Below are 15,160 nucleotides of genomic sequence, written 5' to 3' on the forward strand. Positions count from 1 at the left end.
GGCTCATAAATGTCTATACGTAGATTAGTCGCTAGAGGGGAACAAAGTCTCACTTTCACAGGTGTAATTGAACAGAACGTAACACAGTAATAAAGGATGCAGTGTTTTTCCTTTTACCTTAATCTGTTAAAACATTTTTATATTGACTTCAGATTATGCAAACTTGCTGTCACACAGGCTGCCCAGATCATTGGGATCCTACTGTGTAACTAAAACTGTTGACTTTTTTTGCCGCCTTCTTGAGTTAGTAACCGATCAGGAGGCTGGTTTACTTCTAACACGGAATTTTAAAATTCTCTAATTTTTGTACCTTGTCTAAACCTAGTAAAGAAAACAGACTGGTCAGTTTCATCTATGTTTGCAGTCAGTCCCTAGTCACACTTGGGTCTCTTGAATTATTATAGTATTAGCTTGCAAACGGGTGAACCCATCCTAAGGTTCTACGCCCCTCTTGTACAATATTCAGTGCCTTCAGCTCCCACTGACTGCAGAAAACAGAGAGTATTCAGCATCCTGCAGGTTCTGGCCCACTGTCTGCAGGAGAATAGCTGAAGACAAATTTGATGCATCTTTAAAACAAATATGATGAATAGGGTTGGCTTAAAATCTTTTTGTTGATAATAAATCTTAAATTTTGGCCCTGAAGTGCTTGAGAGTATCCTTTTGTGAAAGGAACAGTATAACTGAATTGATGTGAAGTTTCTTTACATAGAGACTGGCATACTGCCCTGGCCAAGCACCATGGCAAAGTACATTTCAGAGGCTTAAAAGCTGTAACTACTGGCTTGAAATATGAGCATATAGAAATTCAGATAATTTCACACCGGTGTTGCAAAATTGTCATGAATTTTTAGCAGCCCAGAGCTTACTCCTCCCCTTATCACAATTATGAACAAACTAATTATATTGGAACTCTTCTTGCCTTAAATTGGTCTAAGATAAAGGCCAAAACAATTAATTTATCCCAGATGTTGGAACTTTCTCTTGTAACTCATTTACCCTGCCCTGTCCTTCCTTGAAATAATGAGGGGACAGGAGGGATAGAGACCAACTCTTAAGTCCTGCCTGAAACTGGTAGCCATTTTCTTTCTTATTTGGAGGGTAGGAATTGTTACAGTGGCTGTCTATTCTGCACTGTTGTTGGCAACCCTATCTGTGAGGCCCTGAGTGTAAACAGAATGAAGGTTCTGCAGCAACTCTTAAATGTCTGTGTCAAAGCTCTGTTTACATTTCACACAATCTTGTTGAAACAGCATTTTGAAACTTTGGTATCCAAACATCTAAATTCTCAGATTGCAACATGCTCTAGTATGGGTACTCTTAACTAGTTGGGCCAATGCATATTGTAAATATTAATCATACTATTTATGAATGGTTACACCATCAAGCTACATGTACTCTATATTCTTAAATATCCTCCTTTATAGGAAGGAACTAACCCAGTAATAAAATATATCATTGGCTTATTGTGGCCGATGTTTCACACTACAGCTTTGATGTCACAACACTAAACGCTTTTCAGTTTTTTGTCTCTTCATTGATTTAGCTGTGTGTGTGTGCGTATGCAATAAAATATATAGAGACGTCTGTACTGCAGATAGCAACTCCTGAAAGAATCACTTGTTTTCATAGCTTGCATACTACCAGGACATTGAGTTCATATAAATGAACGATATGGTTAAGTTTATTTGAAACATCAGAATATCACTATGAAATAATTAAGTACATGTAAACATTAACAGACTTCTTCACAATATAACACAAAAGGATTGTTTTGTATTTGCAATAAACCTCAGATATCCAAGCATAGGAAGTTCTCACAGCTCTAATTAGATAATACTGCCAATTATGAAGCGTGCTCAGATTAAAAGGGAACCTTAACTCCTCGGCAACACTCACCCCAATTGCTTCAGGCCAGAAAATAGAATAATTGGAGCAGCTGTAGTGGGGTATTTTTTTGTTTGACACAGAATTCATTTAGATTGGAAAATACCTGTAGTTAAGATGGGTTTGAATGTGAGAAGATTGAAACATCTGTTCCATTTATGCAGTACGCTGAGCAAGTAAAATCTGCCTCTTCAGCTAGATCTTCTTGAAGCTTCATCAAGGAGAAAACCCTTTCCCTGCCATGTCTTTTCTTCTTACAACCTCCTTCTGTATGTGTCCCTGTCCCCTGTAGCCCTGCCCAACCTCCTACTGGATGTCCGCTTCCCCATCTCCTCCAAACTCTCTAGCTTCCTTTCTGCCAGCGTTCTGCAGACCTGCTGAGCAGAGATTATGAAATCACAAGTTGATAATGCAGCATATGGACTAATCCAGAACAGCACAAGAATTTTGAACGCCGCATACCCGTCAATAGCAAATGTTTGGAGATTGTGATTACAAACTACAAGCTGTCCAGCAGTACAGCAAATAAATATGTCGTAGGGCTTTCTCCTGCTCCGATACGCAGCCACGAGTCCATATCTTTCAGTTGATCACAAGTCAAGATTGAACCTTTAGTATAGCTCAGATGCCTGAAAGCTTCTCGAAATATGAGAAACAGCCACAGTTCATGTGGATTGGTTTGATCTGTTACGGGGAATCCTTACTTTTATTGAGGACTTCTGATAAATGGTCTGAGGAAGGTAAAGCTGCTGTGATGCATATATTCTCTCCCTTCCTCCAGTTGATAGTTGTGTGCAGTATTTAAACGGTCCTGTTTAGTTTGCTTGTGAGATCATATAGGCAACCTCCACTGTAAGGCTGCTATAATAATATCCGGCATGGTTTCCGGTGTCAAAACTGTAGCTAGTATGGAGGATGCAAACCCTTTCAATCTAAGATTAAGGGCAATTGTTGTGGGGAAGCCCCCTGGGGAAAAAAACCCAGGAAAACTGATTTATTGCAGTGTTGTTCAAAAGTTAGTGTTGGGGCTATGTAATCAAATCTTGTTTTCTCTGTTGCAGATGACTTGTTTAAGGTTCACAAACTTAAGCCAAATCTGAAGTGGCGACAGGCTTTTGACAGCTACTTAAAAACAATGCCTCCTTACTATGTATTGGTATGTATTTTTTCATATTTTATGTGTAGAAATATTGGTGGCTGATCACTAGAATCTTACGTTCCGTTTTTCCTAAATTTTGAACCCTAACTATGAACTTTTAGTTAGTAACCCTTTTGTGTTTGTTTTATGTGTGTGTCAAGAATAGTACTTTTTTTTTATTCCCAAGCATGTTCTGTGCTACTAGCAACAGTAAACATTTTAAGATTAATTTTAAATCTCGAATACTAAATTGTGCCAATCTGAAAATGTACTTTAGATTGAATTTGCTTTGTCAAAAGTGAATTTTAGACTTTACCTTTGTAATTAAAGAGTGTGCAGATTATTGTTTACGGTTATTAATGTGTGTGAATTCCTAGTCCTCGGGAAAGTGATACCAACAGAACTGGCCCGACCAGACAGATGAGGGTGGGCACAACATAAGCTTTTGTACGTAGCTTGGGCAATGCACCTCTATGTGGACTTGCATCATCCCGGCTATTCTAGTACTGAGCCTTTGAGTGAAAATTGCCAGTGGTGCCATATTGCATGGTGTGCTGGTATAGTGGCATAAAGCCCACTGCAAGCTAGCTAGACCACCAAACTCATGACACATGTTACTTGAATAGACTTGAACGCTAGTTTCCAAAAGCGAAAAGCTAGAGCACTAAACCACGTGCCCTAATTTCCTATAATTTATTTTTTAAAACTTTTTTTTTTTTTTTTAAAGATTTATTCTCTTACTGTTGTGTATTTTGTTTTCCTTATAGCCATTAAAGAAAGCCCTAAGGATGATGGGAGCTCCAAATCTGATATCAGATAATTTAGATTGTGGACTTAGTTACAGTGTTATCTCTTACCTTAAAAAACTCAGCCAACAGGTAGTATTGATAAAACCTTTGCAATTAGAAGTGCATTGATTATTATTTAGTTTGTGTTCAGATTATAAATAAAATTAATCTCTATGGGGTTTTCCACTGTTGTATCATACTTTCTCTATAGTTATATGGATGAACCCCTAAACCATTTTGGAGCCAATCACTGTGGTAGTAGAGTGGGATGGGAAGGAGAGTTTTTTGTTTTGTTTTTTTCCAGCTACCTTTTAAAGCATCTGTTTGATTTCTACTCTAAAGACTGTTGCCAAGTAGACTTGGTATTTCTACTGCTAATATTCACTATGGCTAAAATAAGTTGCTTGTTCTTAGCCACTTTAAACTGTGCCTCCACTGGAGACTGAGGCAATAAGTATCTATTCTGGATGTGCATTACTAAAATATTTAAAGTTTGGCCATACAGAATAGCGCTCTTGCCTGAAAGTTGATATTAAAAGAAGAGTTTTACATGAGGCAGGGTCATCTGGCTTCCCCCCATTCAGCTCCCTTATCTTCCCATCAGACGGGTGGGTGTGACACAGAACACTAAGCAAAGCAAATCTGTACCTTCAGTTCTTTCTTGAAAGTTCAGCATGGAGAACACACTTTCCCTGTGATGTCTTGCTCCCCAGTCCCCTTCTCTCTAAGGCCCTTTGTCTTCCCATGTTCCAATAGAGTGAGCTGTTACTCAACATCTTTTGGTATTATTCTAATAGTATCAGATTATTTAGAAATAGGTAATTTAAAAACCTATGGTCAGTGTTGGGGAAGTAATGCAGTTTTAAATATAACAAAAACCCCTCCACCTCAAAAAATGAATAGTTTCAAGCAGGCTTCTGACATGATTGAACCTTCACTAGATGTAAATACATCTGGTGGCTTTTTGATGAGTGTTTGTACAAATTCTTATGTATTTGGTATATAGGATCAGAATGGCTTGAGGACACTATGTAATGTTCACAGAAATCCACAACAGGTGACCGATAAAAACATGTGCATTATATAGATACTGGAATAAAGGCAGCTAATATCTGAAATTCTGTGTACTTGCTTTGTCCTTTAAAATTAGGGAAGAACTCTTAATGAATTATGACAGAACTGATCATAAAAAAGGAAGTTTCTTTGGGGGAACAAGTTGTTTTCTTGTAAATATGAAAGTAGATGCATTTGTACTCTTGGAAAAAGTAAAAAATGCTTACTCTACGCACCTAAGTAAGATCACCCATTATCCAATAAAATCACATTGTAAATTTCTGTTTAAAGAGCAGAAGTAATTTGCTTTTCTTTACTGACTAACTTTTAGTAAGGAAGCAAATTGCATGCAAATTTTTACTTTATTTTTTCAGTCTTGTTGTCCCTGTATAGTGAACTTTACTTAAAATAAGTTGTCAAGCAACCCCAAAAGTCTGAAACCATATAGTTTTTGTGGCGGGATAACCCTGCTATCTTAAATACTAGTATCACAGTGTGTTCTGACTTCAACTCAGATTTTTCCCTTAAAGAAAAATGCCTCTGTGATTTTCTTCCTTTTTATTGCTGCTGGACTTTCAGCAAAACTAGTAGTGTTTGTAACCCCTATAATTCCGTAGCACTAGCTAAATGCAGAAATTTTCTGTTTTGGCATAGTGCAGCATGGTTGCCTAGAAACTGACTCTCCCTGGACATGTAATTCTCAATTCCTTGAGCAGTTGGGAGTCAAACTATAGCTCTGTTGACCTCTTAAAGTAATTGAGAGTTTTATACTTATACTTATTGATTGTTTCTCTAACACCATGCAATTCCGTTTTAGACAAAAATTGAGTCGGAGCGGATAATAGGTTCGGTGGGTAAGAAAGTTCCACAAGAGACTGGAATTAAAGTGAAAAATCACTCCAGTGGCCTCTCCCTGGTTCATAGCAGGGATTTTAAGCAGCTGCTGCAAGGGATCACTGGTGACTCTCCATTGAGACTGGCTGAAATGAATGTTAAAGAATTTGCTGGCTTCCATATAGGACTCTTAAACAAGGTAAACATTATACTGTGGGTGTGCATGACTATTGTCTCCTTCTGCTTGTCTCTCACATAATGTAATTGTTCTTAAAAGCTTCTTAATTCCTTTTACTATACACAGAAGTTACTGATACCACAGTTTAGGCATACATATGGATAGAAAAATAGATAACGTTTTTCTGCAGATGCTTTGTGGATCTGTTTGAAAGTGTAAGTGAACAAAGACTAATCATTTTAAAGTGACAGTCTTTGCAGAAAGATACATCTGGTAGTTCCGGAGTTTGCATGGTGGTTAGTTCAGTGGAGCTGAGAGCACTAGTACTGATGTGTCCTGTAGAGATCGCGCTTCATAATAATCTTTAAACATAGTTAAAATCCTCCATTGTACATTCTCTCTGTAGATGAAAATGGTTGGCTTAATTGAAATGTATATGCTTGGTTTAAAACTAGGATTTGAAGCCACAGGCATTCAGAAATGCTTATGATATTCCTCGTCGCAGTCTTCTAGATCAGCTAACTAGAATGAGAACCAATCTGCTGAAAACACACAAGCTTATCCTTGGACAGGATGAAGGTAAATAGCTACCTTTCTCTTGCTAACAGTGAACAACTGCACTGGGGTTATTCTGAAGTGAGTCGCTGTGCTCCAGACGTGTGTGTCTGTCTGCATTGTGTGCTGGGTCACTCGGATGCTGTTTAGAATGCCTGTCTTCTTTCTGGGGAGTGGATTCAAAAGGGGCTACTTCAGCTTTTACCCTGGAGGAGAATTCAATGCTTGCTTTAAATTTTAAACACAGGCTTCAGGGAGAGCTCTGTGGCAGAATTTTGTTTCTCTTTTGTGTTTTTGTGACAGTGCCTGAGGCTGGGATGGGCATGCTGTTTCCAATTTGCCTACAGCAGCCCTCCTTAAAGCTCGTGCTCACGGGCACTTCACAGTGGGGCCTGATAAGGATGAGGTTGGGATAAAAGTTGGTTGAATGATTTCTCTTCATCCCTTCTGTCCAAATCAAGTAATAAATGTAGCTCTTTGACATCCTTATCACTCCTAGTGCTCCATATCAGTCTTCAGCCCCATAGTGGCACATAAGAATACATAAGAACATAAGGGTTAACGCTAGTAATCTAAAATGTGTATGTTCTTTACATCATCTTGGTCTTTAAAATAGACTAAGTAACGCTATGCTCTTCCACTGCAGACTGCCTTCACAGTGTTCCTGTTGCTCAAATGGGAAATTACCAGGAATACCTGAAGATGATGCCTTCTCCCCTTCGGGAGATTGATCCAGACCAACCGAAAAGGCTTCATACATTTGGTAATCCTTTCAAACAGGATAAGAAGGTAGGAGGAGCAACATTCCTGCTTCATTTATAGTTATTTTTCACCAGTACATGATAGGGCAGGCTCCATAACATTTTCAGAGAGGTCAGTGGAGAGTGGAGTTATTCCTCCAACTTCAGAACCATTCTCATTCTCTAAGTACGTTGTCTGAGAGAATTGGATACAAAGGCTTGTGTTGCTTTTGTTGTAAGTGCTTTCCGTTCTAAGCTGCTCTGCATTTGAAATACTGCACCTTATATTAGACATGTCTGCATTGTGTTTTCGGATAGCTACAAGGAGTAGTAAAAGCCAGCTGAGTTGAGGAGGCTTACTCTAGATATATCAGTGGAAAATCTCTGTTTCAAATAGAACTTTCTGGTCTCTTTTCAGGGTATGATGATTGATGAAGCAGATGAATTTGTCGCTGGGCCTCAGAACAAAATTAAGCGTCCAGGAGACCCCAACACTCCAGCATCACTAAAGAGAAGACGCAGTATGTCGCCACTGTTGAGAAGACCACAGTCACCGCCTGTTATAACTAATCATGTTGGCGGGAAAGGACCACCCTCTGCTTCAGGATCACCATCTTATCCTAACCTCAAAGCCATCCCAGGTCACAAAGGTACGCTGAACTGCAGTTCAGAACCCTGCCTGGGTTACAGATGAAAGTACCAGTGCAAGAAACCATTGGCTACCTAAAGGAGTTTGTAAAAGGAGGAGAAGGGTTATGTCATCATTTTTACAAGTGTTTTAATTAATTTCAGTGAGAAGATTTTAATTTCTCCTCTGTTGGTCTAAACAAGTGGGCTATTATTAGAGCTGGTCAAAATCTTTTTGTTAAAGCAGTTTTGATGAAAAATAGTTTTTAATCAAAAACAAATTTTGGTGCAGGAAAATTTCTAATGGAAAATCAAACAACTTTTTTCAGTTAAATTTGGTTTAACTTTTTCATTTGGAAAAAAACAAAATTCATAGGAAACTTGGATGAAAACTAAACAAATGAAAAACTATATTTTTCTTCCTGCTTTATCGTTTCTGCTGAGCATGCTGAGACAGAAGAAAACTGCTTGCTGTCTTTCTAAAAGACATGCTCTTGTTTAGCCAGAAGTTATGAGCTTGATACAGGAATTATTGGGTGAAATTATATGGCCTATGTTTTATAGGAGGGCAGACTAGTTTATAATAGTCCCTGCTGGCCTTAAAATATATGAATGTTGGTGACATTCCAAGTATACTTAGATTGAGGAACCTCAGAATGGCCCGGTCTGTTCTTTTGACATCAGATGGCTACTAATTTGTTTATTCGGTGTTCCTTCTTTCCTGACATCTAAGATCTGAAGATGGAAAGTACAATTTAAAGTTTGATACCTTTGTAATGGTCCCAAGGTGCTATTGTGATGCATTAGCTTGCAGATCATTACTTAGTAGAGTAGATTTATTCTGAGGCATTGATTTGAGGAAAGACTAAAATTATATGTGCATGCTTGGCTAAATGACTCCTAAAGGGAAGGAGGAACAAATCACCAAGAAGAGTGTAAACAGCAAATAGGGGAAGAATACTTTTATGGAGATAAAATTGGGTGCTCTGGGCTGGGACCGAGGGGTTCAGAGGGTGGGAGGGGGATCAGGGCTGGGGCATGCTGGGGGCTCAGGGTCGGGGCGGCGCTTACCTGAAGCAGTGGCATGTCCCCCCTCCGGCTCCTATGCGGAGGCGTGGCCAGGCGGCTCTCTGTGCTGCATCATCTGCAGGCACCATCCTCGCAGCTCCCAGAAGCAGTGGCATACCCCCCCTATGGCTCCTGTGCGGAGGCACAGCACCGGCCATGTAGCTCTGCGCGCTGCCCCATCCGCAGATGCCACTCCTGCAGCTCCCATTGGCCACGATTCCCGGCCAATGGGAACTGCGGTGGGCAGCGTGCGGAGAACCACCTGGCTGCCCCTACACATAGGAGCTGGAGGGGGGACATGCCGCTGCTTCCAGGAGCCACGTGGCAAGCCCCCGACCCCGTTCCCCGGCTGGAGTACCGGAGCGGGACAAGCCCCTGACTCTGCTCCCCAGCGGGAGCTCGAGGGCCGGACACGGCCCACAGGCCGTAGTTTGCCCATGCCTGTGCTAGATGCTGTACAAACACAGAACCAAAAATGGTCCCTGCCCCAAAGAGCTTACAGTCTTGATGGAGGGGGGGAGGCACTTCTTGAGAGCAAGGAATAGAGAGATTATTTTATCTCTATATTTGGCACTGGTACAACCATTGCTGGAATATTGTCTCCAATTCTGGTGCCCACAATTCAAGAAGGATGTTGATAAATTGCAGAGGGTTCAGAGAAAAGCCATGAGAATGATTAAAGGATTAGAAAACATGCCTTATAGTGAAAGACTCAAAGAGCTCAATCTATTTCACTTAACAAAGAGACCATTAAGGGGTGACTTGATTTCAGTCTGTAAGTATCAATGGGCACCTCAATACTTAACAACGGGCACTTCAATCTAGCAGTGGCTGGAAGTTGAAGCTAGACAAATTCAGACTGGAAATAAGATGTACATTTTTAATGGGGAGAGTAATTAACCATTTATCAAGGGTCATCATGGATTCTCTATCACTGACCATTTTTAAATCAAGATTGGATGTTTTTCCAAAAGATCAGCTCTGGGAAATATTTTGAGGAAGTTCTCTTGTCCGTGTTACACAGGAGGTCAGACTAGATCAGCGTTTCTCACATGTGGCCACCAGGGGCTTTTCCTGTGGCCACAGCCTTCTGAGTGCTGATTGGGGGTGGGGGCGTGGCGCAAAGCAGCAGCCATCCCCTGGGGCTGCCAGGAAGGGTTGGGCCCTGCCCCCCTCTGGAGCAACAAACGACAGAGAAGCAGGCAGCTGGTGTGAGTTCCCCGTCACCCTGGCTCCCCACCTTCCCTTCCAAGCCTTCATTTGTCCTCTGATTTGCCAGGCCTGAGTAAGTCTGCTGTTAAAAGTGATATGTGTATGTTTGTTAATACCACTTTTCACTACCTCCCAGCTAGCTAACAGGTTGGCTGCTGTGAAAAGTGATATTAACAAACATACAAATATCACTTTTCACGGAAGCAGACTTACTAGCTAGGAAGTCCAAAAAAAAAAAAAAAAAAAAGGAGGGGGGGCGGGCAAAAGAAACAACAAAAAAAGACAACATACAAAGCACCTTACTTGTTTCTATTCAGTTTAGGTCTAGTAAAGAATAGACAACTGTACATTATTTTTATTATTGAGTCTGCAAAAAAAACCCTACATGAATAAATTACTATGATTTGGATATGTATATGTGCATATTTATTTGTTTTTCCCAAAGTTAATTAAGTATTTTAGGAAAAATTGTCATAGCGGCCACCAGCAAGAGTTGGTGGCCACATTCTGAGGCCACCAAAAAATTTGTTGAGAACCCCTGGACTAGATGATCACAAGGCCTTCTGGCCTTGGAATCTATGAACCCATGAGATGAGTAAGATGGTAGAATAGTCTCCCAAGGGGAGTGCTGGAAATTCCATCACTTCAGAGCAGTGGTCCCCAAGCTTTTTACCACCCCGTCCACGTGCTTCCACCCCCTCCCTGTGCCCCCAGCCACAGCTGGGAGCGGAGCTGGGATCTGGGGCCAGAGCAAAGCTGGTGGCAGAATGGAGCTGGGTGGTGCTCCCTCCCCGCCCCCTGTGGGGGCTGGCCTGGGCTGCACACACACCCCTCCTCTTCCCTCCCCCCAAAATAAAGTTCCTCTGTAACTCCCTAGGGGGCTGCTTCCCACAGTTCGGGAACCACTGCTTTCGAGTTAGGGCTTGTCTACCCAGCTACTTACGGGACTGCATCAAAGTTCACTACAGAACTTTTAGTGTATAAGTCTCAGGGTCCACGCAGCTGGCCAGTGTGCGGTACATTCACACCCTGTTTTCCTCACCCTTACTAGCCATGTAGACATTTCCGTCACAGTGCAGCATTGTCCCAGCATTGTCCTTTAAAAGACTAGGAGTTTAAGACTAGATGACCAAAGAGGTCCTTTCCATTTCTTGTTTTAAATGCTATCTCCTGTAGATGCTTTTAATGCTAGAGTTATGGACTAATTATGATGCATAATTTAACTTACAGATGCCAACAGCAGTGTAGTTCAAGATGCTAATGGAGGGAAGAAGGCTGAAAATTGTCAGTCACTGGACAAACAAATTGACGGATTGTCTACACAAATGGTTCCATCCGTCCCTGCTGCTACGGTAGATGATGATCTGTTACCGAATGACTTGGACTCTTTGCCTGATGAATTCAATTGCTTAAGTGAAGATGGACTGGATCATAAATCTGCTACCAATGCACTTGTTAGAGGACCTCTAAATTACAGCATGCCTGTTGATGACCAAAAAATGGTAGTGGAGTCAACTTCTGGGACTGTGCCAAACTCATTGCAAATAACACCTACTATGTTGGAAGGAAACAATGCTGATATCAAAATAAAAGTGATGAAGGAGGTTCGCAAGCCTGGAAGAAGTAAGTATCAAATGTCTATCTTAGTATGGCCTACTTAAAAAATACAATACATTACTTTAGATTACATACAATTTTATACCCTTAGATTTGGAATTGCTGCATATACGGTGACTTTTTGGGGTGTTTTCTTGGACTGTTGGATAAATGAATTGGGGTGTAAGGGTGGTGGTGGTGGAGAAAACACTTCCTAACATTGTTGGACGTTGACTGTAATTTAATGGGAGCAGAACACTTAAGGTGCAGCACCTTTAAAGCATACTATTTTATCTAGCACTAATAACGTTTTTGAAACTATATAATTCCACATCTAAGACATGCTTCAAGAAAAATGGACTGTTGGGTTATTTGAACATATGAAGTCTGATATTTTGTTGTGCTGTGCTGTGCTGTGCTACACTTGTGTATGCACGATGTACTTTTGCTGCAATACGTCCCATATCCTTCAATCTTCTGTCCCAAAGGGGAAGACATATGTAACTAGCACATGTTTTGGAATGTTCCATAATCGGAACCTTACAGTTGATGGTGAAGTGAAATGCTTTTTTTTTTTAATTAAACATGAAAAGACTTTAAGATCATTAATGGAGAACATGGATAGACTTAAAAAGAGGTGATTTGAGTCTTACAAATCTACTAGGACCTGAGTTCACAGTTCTGCTTCCAAAAAAAATTTAGTGATATCCCCAACATCAAAATCCTGTGAGGAAAAGCAACTCTATCCTCTGCTTTTGATGATTGTGGTTATGCCATCCTTGCAGGACAAAAACAGCTCCAGAGCTTACGTCTTGGAGGTAAAAACACTTGAATAGTATATTTGAAGTTAACAGTAGAACTTCACTGATCAGCATATCTTATGATTCACACACACTCATACTCTTCCCACTTCTCAAAGATTGAATAGCAGCATGCTGCTGTAGTTGACTAAGAATTAATTACTTCTCCAAATTATGCTACAGAACCTTTTACTAATATGTTGTGAATTATGATATAATACAGTAATCGAGGACTCTTTTTAATGCAGTATTTTTGGGTTCTGGTAATTGTTTGCTTACTAATTCCTCAAACTGAGGATTTTTCAATGGGTCTTTTTGTCACTTATGCAAATTGAGGTTTCTGCAACATAAAAAGTTACACACACTATTCTGTTAATGATGTAAGACCGTAAGCAACCTTCTGTTTTTAAAAGCATTTCAGTTCATCTTTAACATATAAAATAAATTGCACCTGAGTAGCTGAGTGAGGGTTTTCTTTGCTTCCTGTTTGGTAGAGGATGCCAGTCTAATCCTATTGTTCTCAAATCTGCATACGGTAAATGAGGGACTTAGATTAAAACCATATATTAATCTGTGATGAATCTTCTGCCAAAGCTGCTTGCTTTTCGAGTTGACGAAGTACTCATGAAAGTGAAAAGACCAGTAGCAATGGCTTAAACCAATCCTGGGTCAGGTTGGTAGAAATCTGTTTACTTGTGACTCTGCCAATGCACCCCGGTCCCAACGTGTCATTCCTCTGCTGTTCTAGTCCTGGATCTGTTAATCATGCCAACATGTGTAGCTTTGTAATATGGCTAAATAGTAGGGAAGATGAGAGCACTGCCTTTGGTTTCACTTCTGATCTAATCTAACTGCTACACAGTTCTGCCATGTGATCTTCGTGCAATGGCTAAAATAGCTTTCATAAATTTTGGTTAAGTGGCAAATGCTTCATAAATGGAGAACCTTCTGAAGGAAGAATCTTAACTTGCCTGCACAAGTCCAATCTTAAACATGCTCCCAGAGATGGCCTTCCCAGCGTAGAGTTGAGGCTCATTGACAGTTTGGCATATGTGCACAGTTTGTGGTGGATAAAGTGAGAACAGGCTAGTTGTACTGCAGAATCCTACTTTTTCCAGTGACCTTTAATAGAATTCAGCCTCCCAGGTGCAGCACTTGAAGTCAACCAGTACTTCAGTAGCTTTTAAATTCTTGCTATCAGCCGCTTTCTGCACACAAAATAGTGTTCTGTCTTTAGCCTTGCATATATTTTCAGACATAGCAGAAGTGCAAAATTATGAGCTTCATTTCTTCCCTTGGATGATGATCTTTATTGAAGCCACATTTGAAAGATTAGTTTCTTAAATCTGCACTCTTGACTGACACAACTATTTGGATTATTTTAGATTACGAAAAAATCTTCGCTCTTCTTGAGGAAGTGCAAGGACCTATGGAAATTCAGAAATATTTCATTGAATTTGCTATCAAGGAAGCAGCAAGGTTTGTATAGAGACTGCAAAGGAATATAAAACCCAGATTAATTTTTTTTTATTGCAATCTTGAACATGGCAGTAAAATCAAAACTTTTCCAATATTATTATCTTGTTTTTTTCCTATTCCAAAATATTGGTCATTTAATGAACTTTGTTATTAGCAAATAAGTAACTCCATAAGAAATATTGACAGATTGTCTTGATTTACCATAGCTCTGTAGTGTTGTAGATTTTTTTTAAAATGTAGAAATGGGTCTTTGAAGAGACAGGGTTTGAGTTTGGGCCCATCTCTAATTTAAAGTACTATAACTAAGTCAGAAATATACAATAGATCTCTGACTGAAGATGTAGAGAAGCTCTGGAAATGTGATTTGTATGTTGAATGGGTGACTAATATGAAAGTCACTTTATTTTGGAAGGAAAAAATTAATATGAGCTAAACCAACATTAAATTACTCCCCCCTCCCCCCCCCCCCTCTCTTTCTTAGGTTTAAAAAACGGGTCTTAATACAACACTTAGAGAGAATACTAGAGGAAATAGAGTTCAGCAGTCTGCCCAACAGAGTTAATCATGTCAACAGTAGATAACAGTGTACCGGCAAGACGCACACGGATCAGGGATGAGTTTGTTGTGCCACAGAAGAATGAAGGAAGACGTGGCTGATGCCCTCACCATCTTGGCAGTCAAGTGATTTTACTGTCAGAGTCTGAGAAGAAGCAGTGGAGCTTTAACTTTAAGAACCTCTGTCGGCAGAAGCTGGGCTGTAACCTTAAGGATTTGCTATGAAAGGTGTGGCTTTTTTCCTGTGGAGGGTGCTATTCGCTCAACAGGCTGAAGAAAATAACCATTGCTGCCCCTCCTGCAGGTGATGAGAATTTACTCATTTGAACATTGTCATTATAGACATTTACGTTCTGTAGGCAGCAGGTTGCATTAAAAATGGGGCCTGTCAAACACGCACACTGTCTGCACTCTTTGGAAAGATCCTGTGTGTTCAGAAAACCTCCCCAAAACACCCATGTGGTAATATTGCATGTTGCCACCACAGAGACAAGGGTCTTGTTCCCAGGAACTGATAGCCATGCCTATAAACGTGAGTTTCAGTGTAGATTGAATCAGAGTAAAGAAACTGCTATTCTGTGTTAATGAAAGCTAAAGACAGCCCTGTGACTGTTACCACGTGATGGTCACTAAACAATCTACCTCAGACT

General features: G+C 40.3%; 1 protein-coding gene across 6 annotated transcripts in view; it reads left to right on the plus strand.

Annotated features, from left to right (window-relative positions):
- LOC135883470 (integrator complex subunit 6-like) overlaps positions 1 to 14,536 on the plus strand; it is a 54,348-nt gene extending 39,812 nt beyond the window's left edge. Inside the window, exons 10-19 of one of the 6 annotated variants that reach the window (XM_065410597.1) lie at positions 2,949 to 3,043; positions 3,793 to 3,903; positions 4,820 to 4,870; positions 5,684 to 5,899; positions 6,334 to 6,457; positions 7,080 to 7,222; positions 7,592 to 7,823; positions 11,311 to 11,703; positions 13,862 to 13,955; positions 14,437 to 14,536. In XM_065410597.1, coding sequence (XP_065266669.1) covers positions 2,949 to 3,043; positions 3,793 to 3,903; positions 4,820 to 4,870; positions 5,684 to 5,899; positions 6,334 to 6,457; positions 7,080 to 7,222; positions 7,592 to 7,823; positions 11,311 to 11,703; positions 13,862 to 13,955; positions 14,437 to 14,536 — 1,559 coding nt within the window. Of the gene's footprint in view, positions 1 to 2,948; positions 3,044 to 3,792; positions 3,904 to 4,819; positions 4,871 to 5,683; positions 5,900 to 6,333; positions 6,458 to 7,079; positions 7,223 to 7,591; positions 7,828 to 11,310; positions 11,704 to 13,861; positions 13,956 to 14,436 lie in introns of those variants that run through there. The other 5 variants (XM_065410598.1, XM_065410600.1, XM_065410599.1 and 2 more) reach the window with 5 other exon arrangements.
- The last annotated feature ends 624 nt before the right edge of the window (positions 14,537 to 15,160 follow it).

The sequence above is a fragment of the Emys orbicularis genome, chromosome 9 (assembly GCF_028017835.1).
Source record: "Emys orbicularis isolate rEmyOrb1 chromosome 9, rEmyOrb1.hap1, whole genome shotgun sequence".
NCBI classification, from domain to species: Eukaryota; Metazoa; Chordata; order Testudines; family Emydidae; genus Emys; species Emys orbicularis.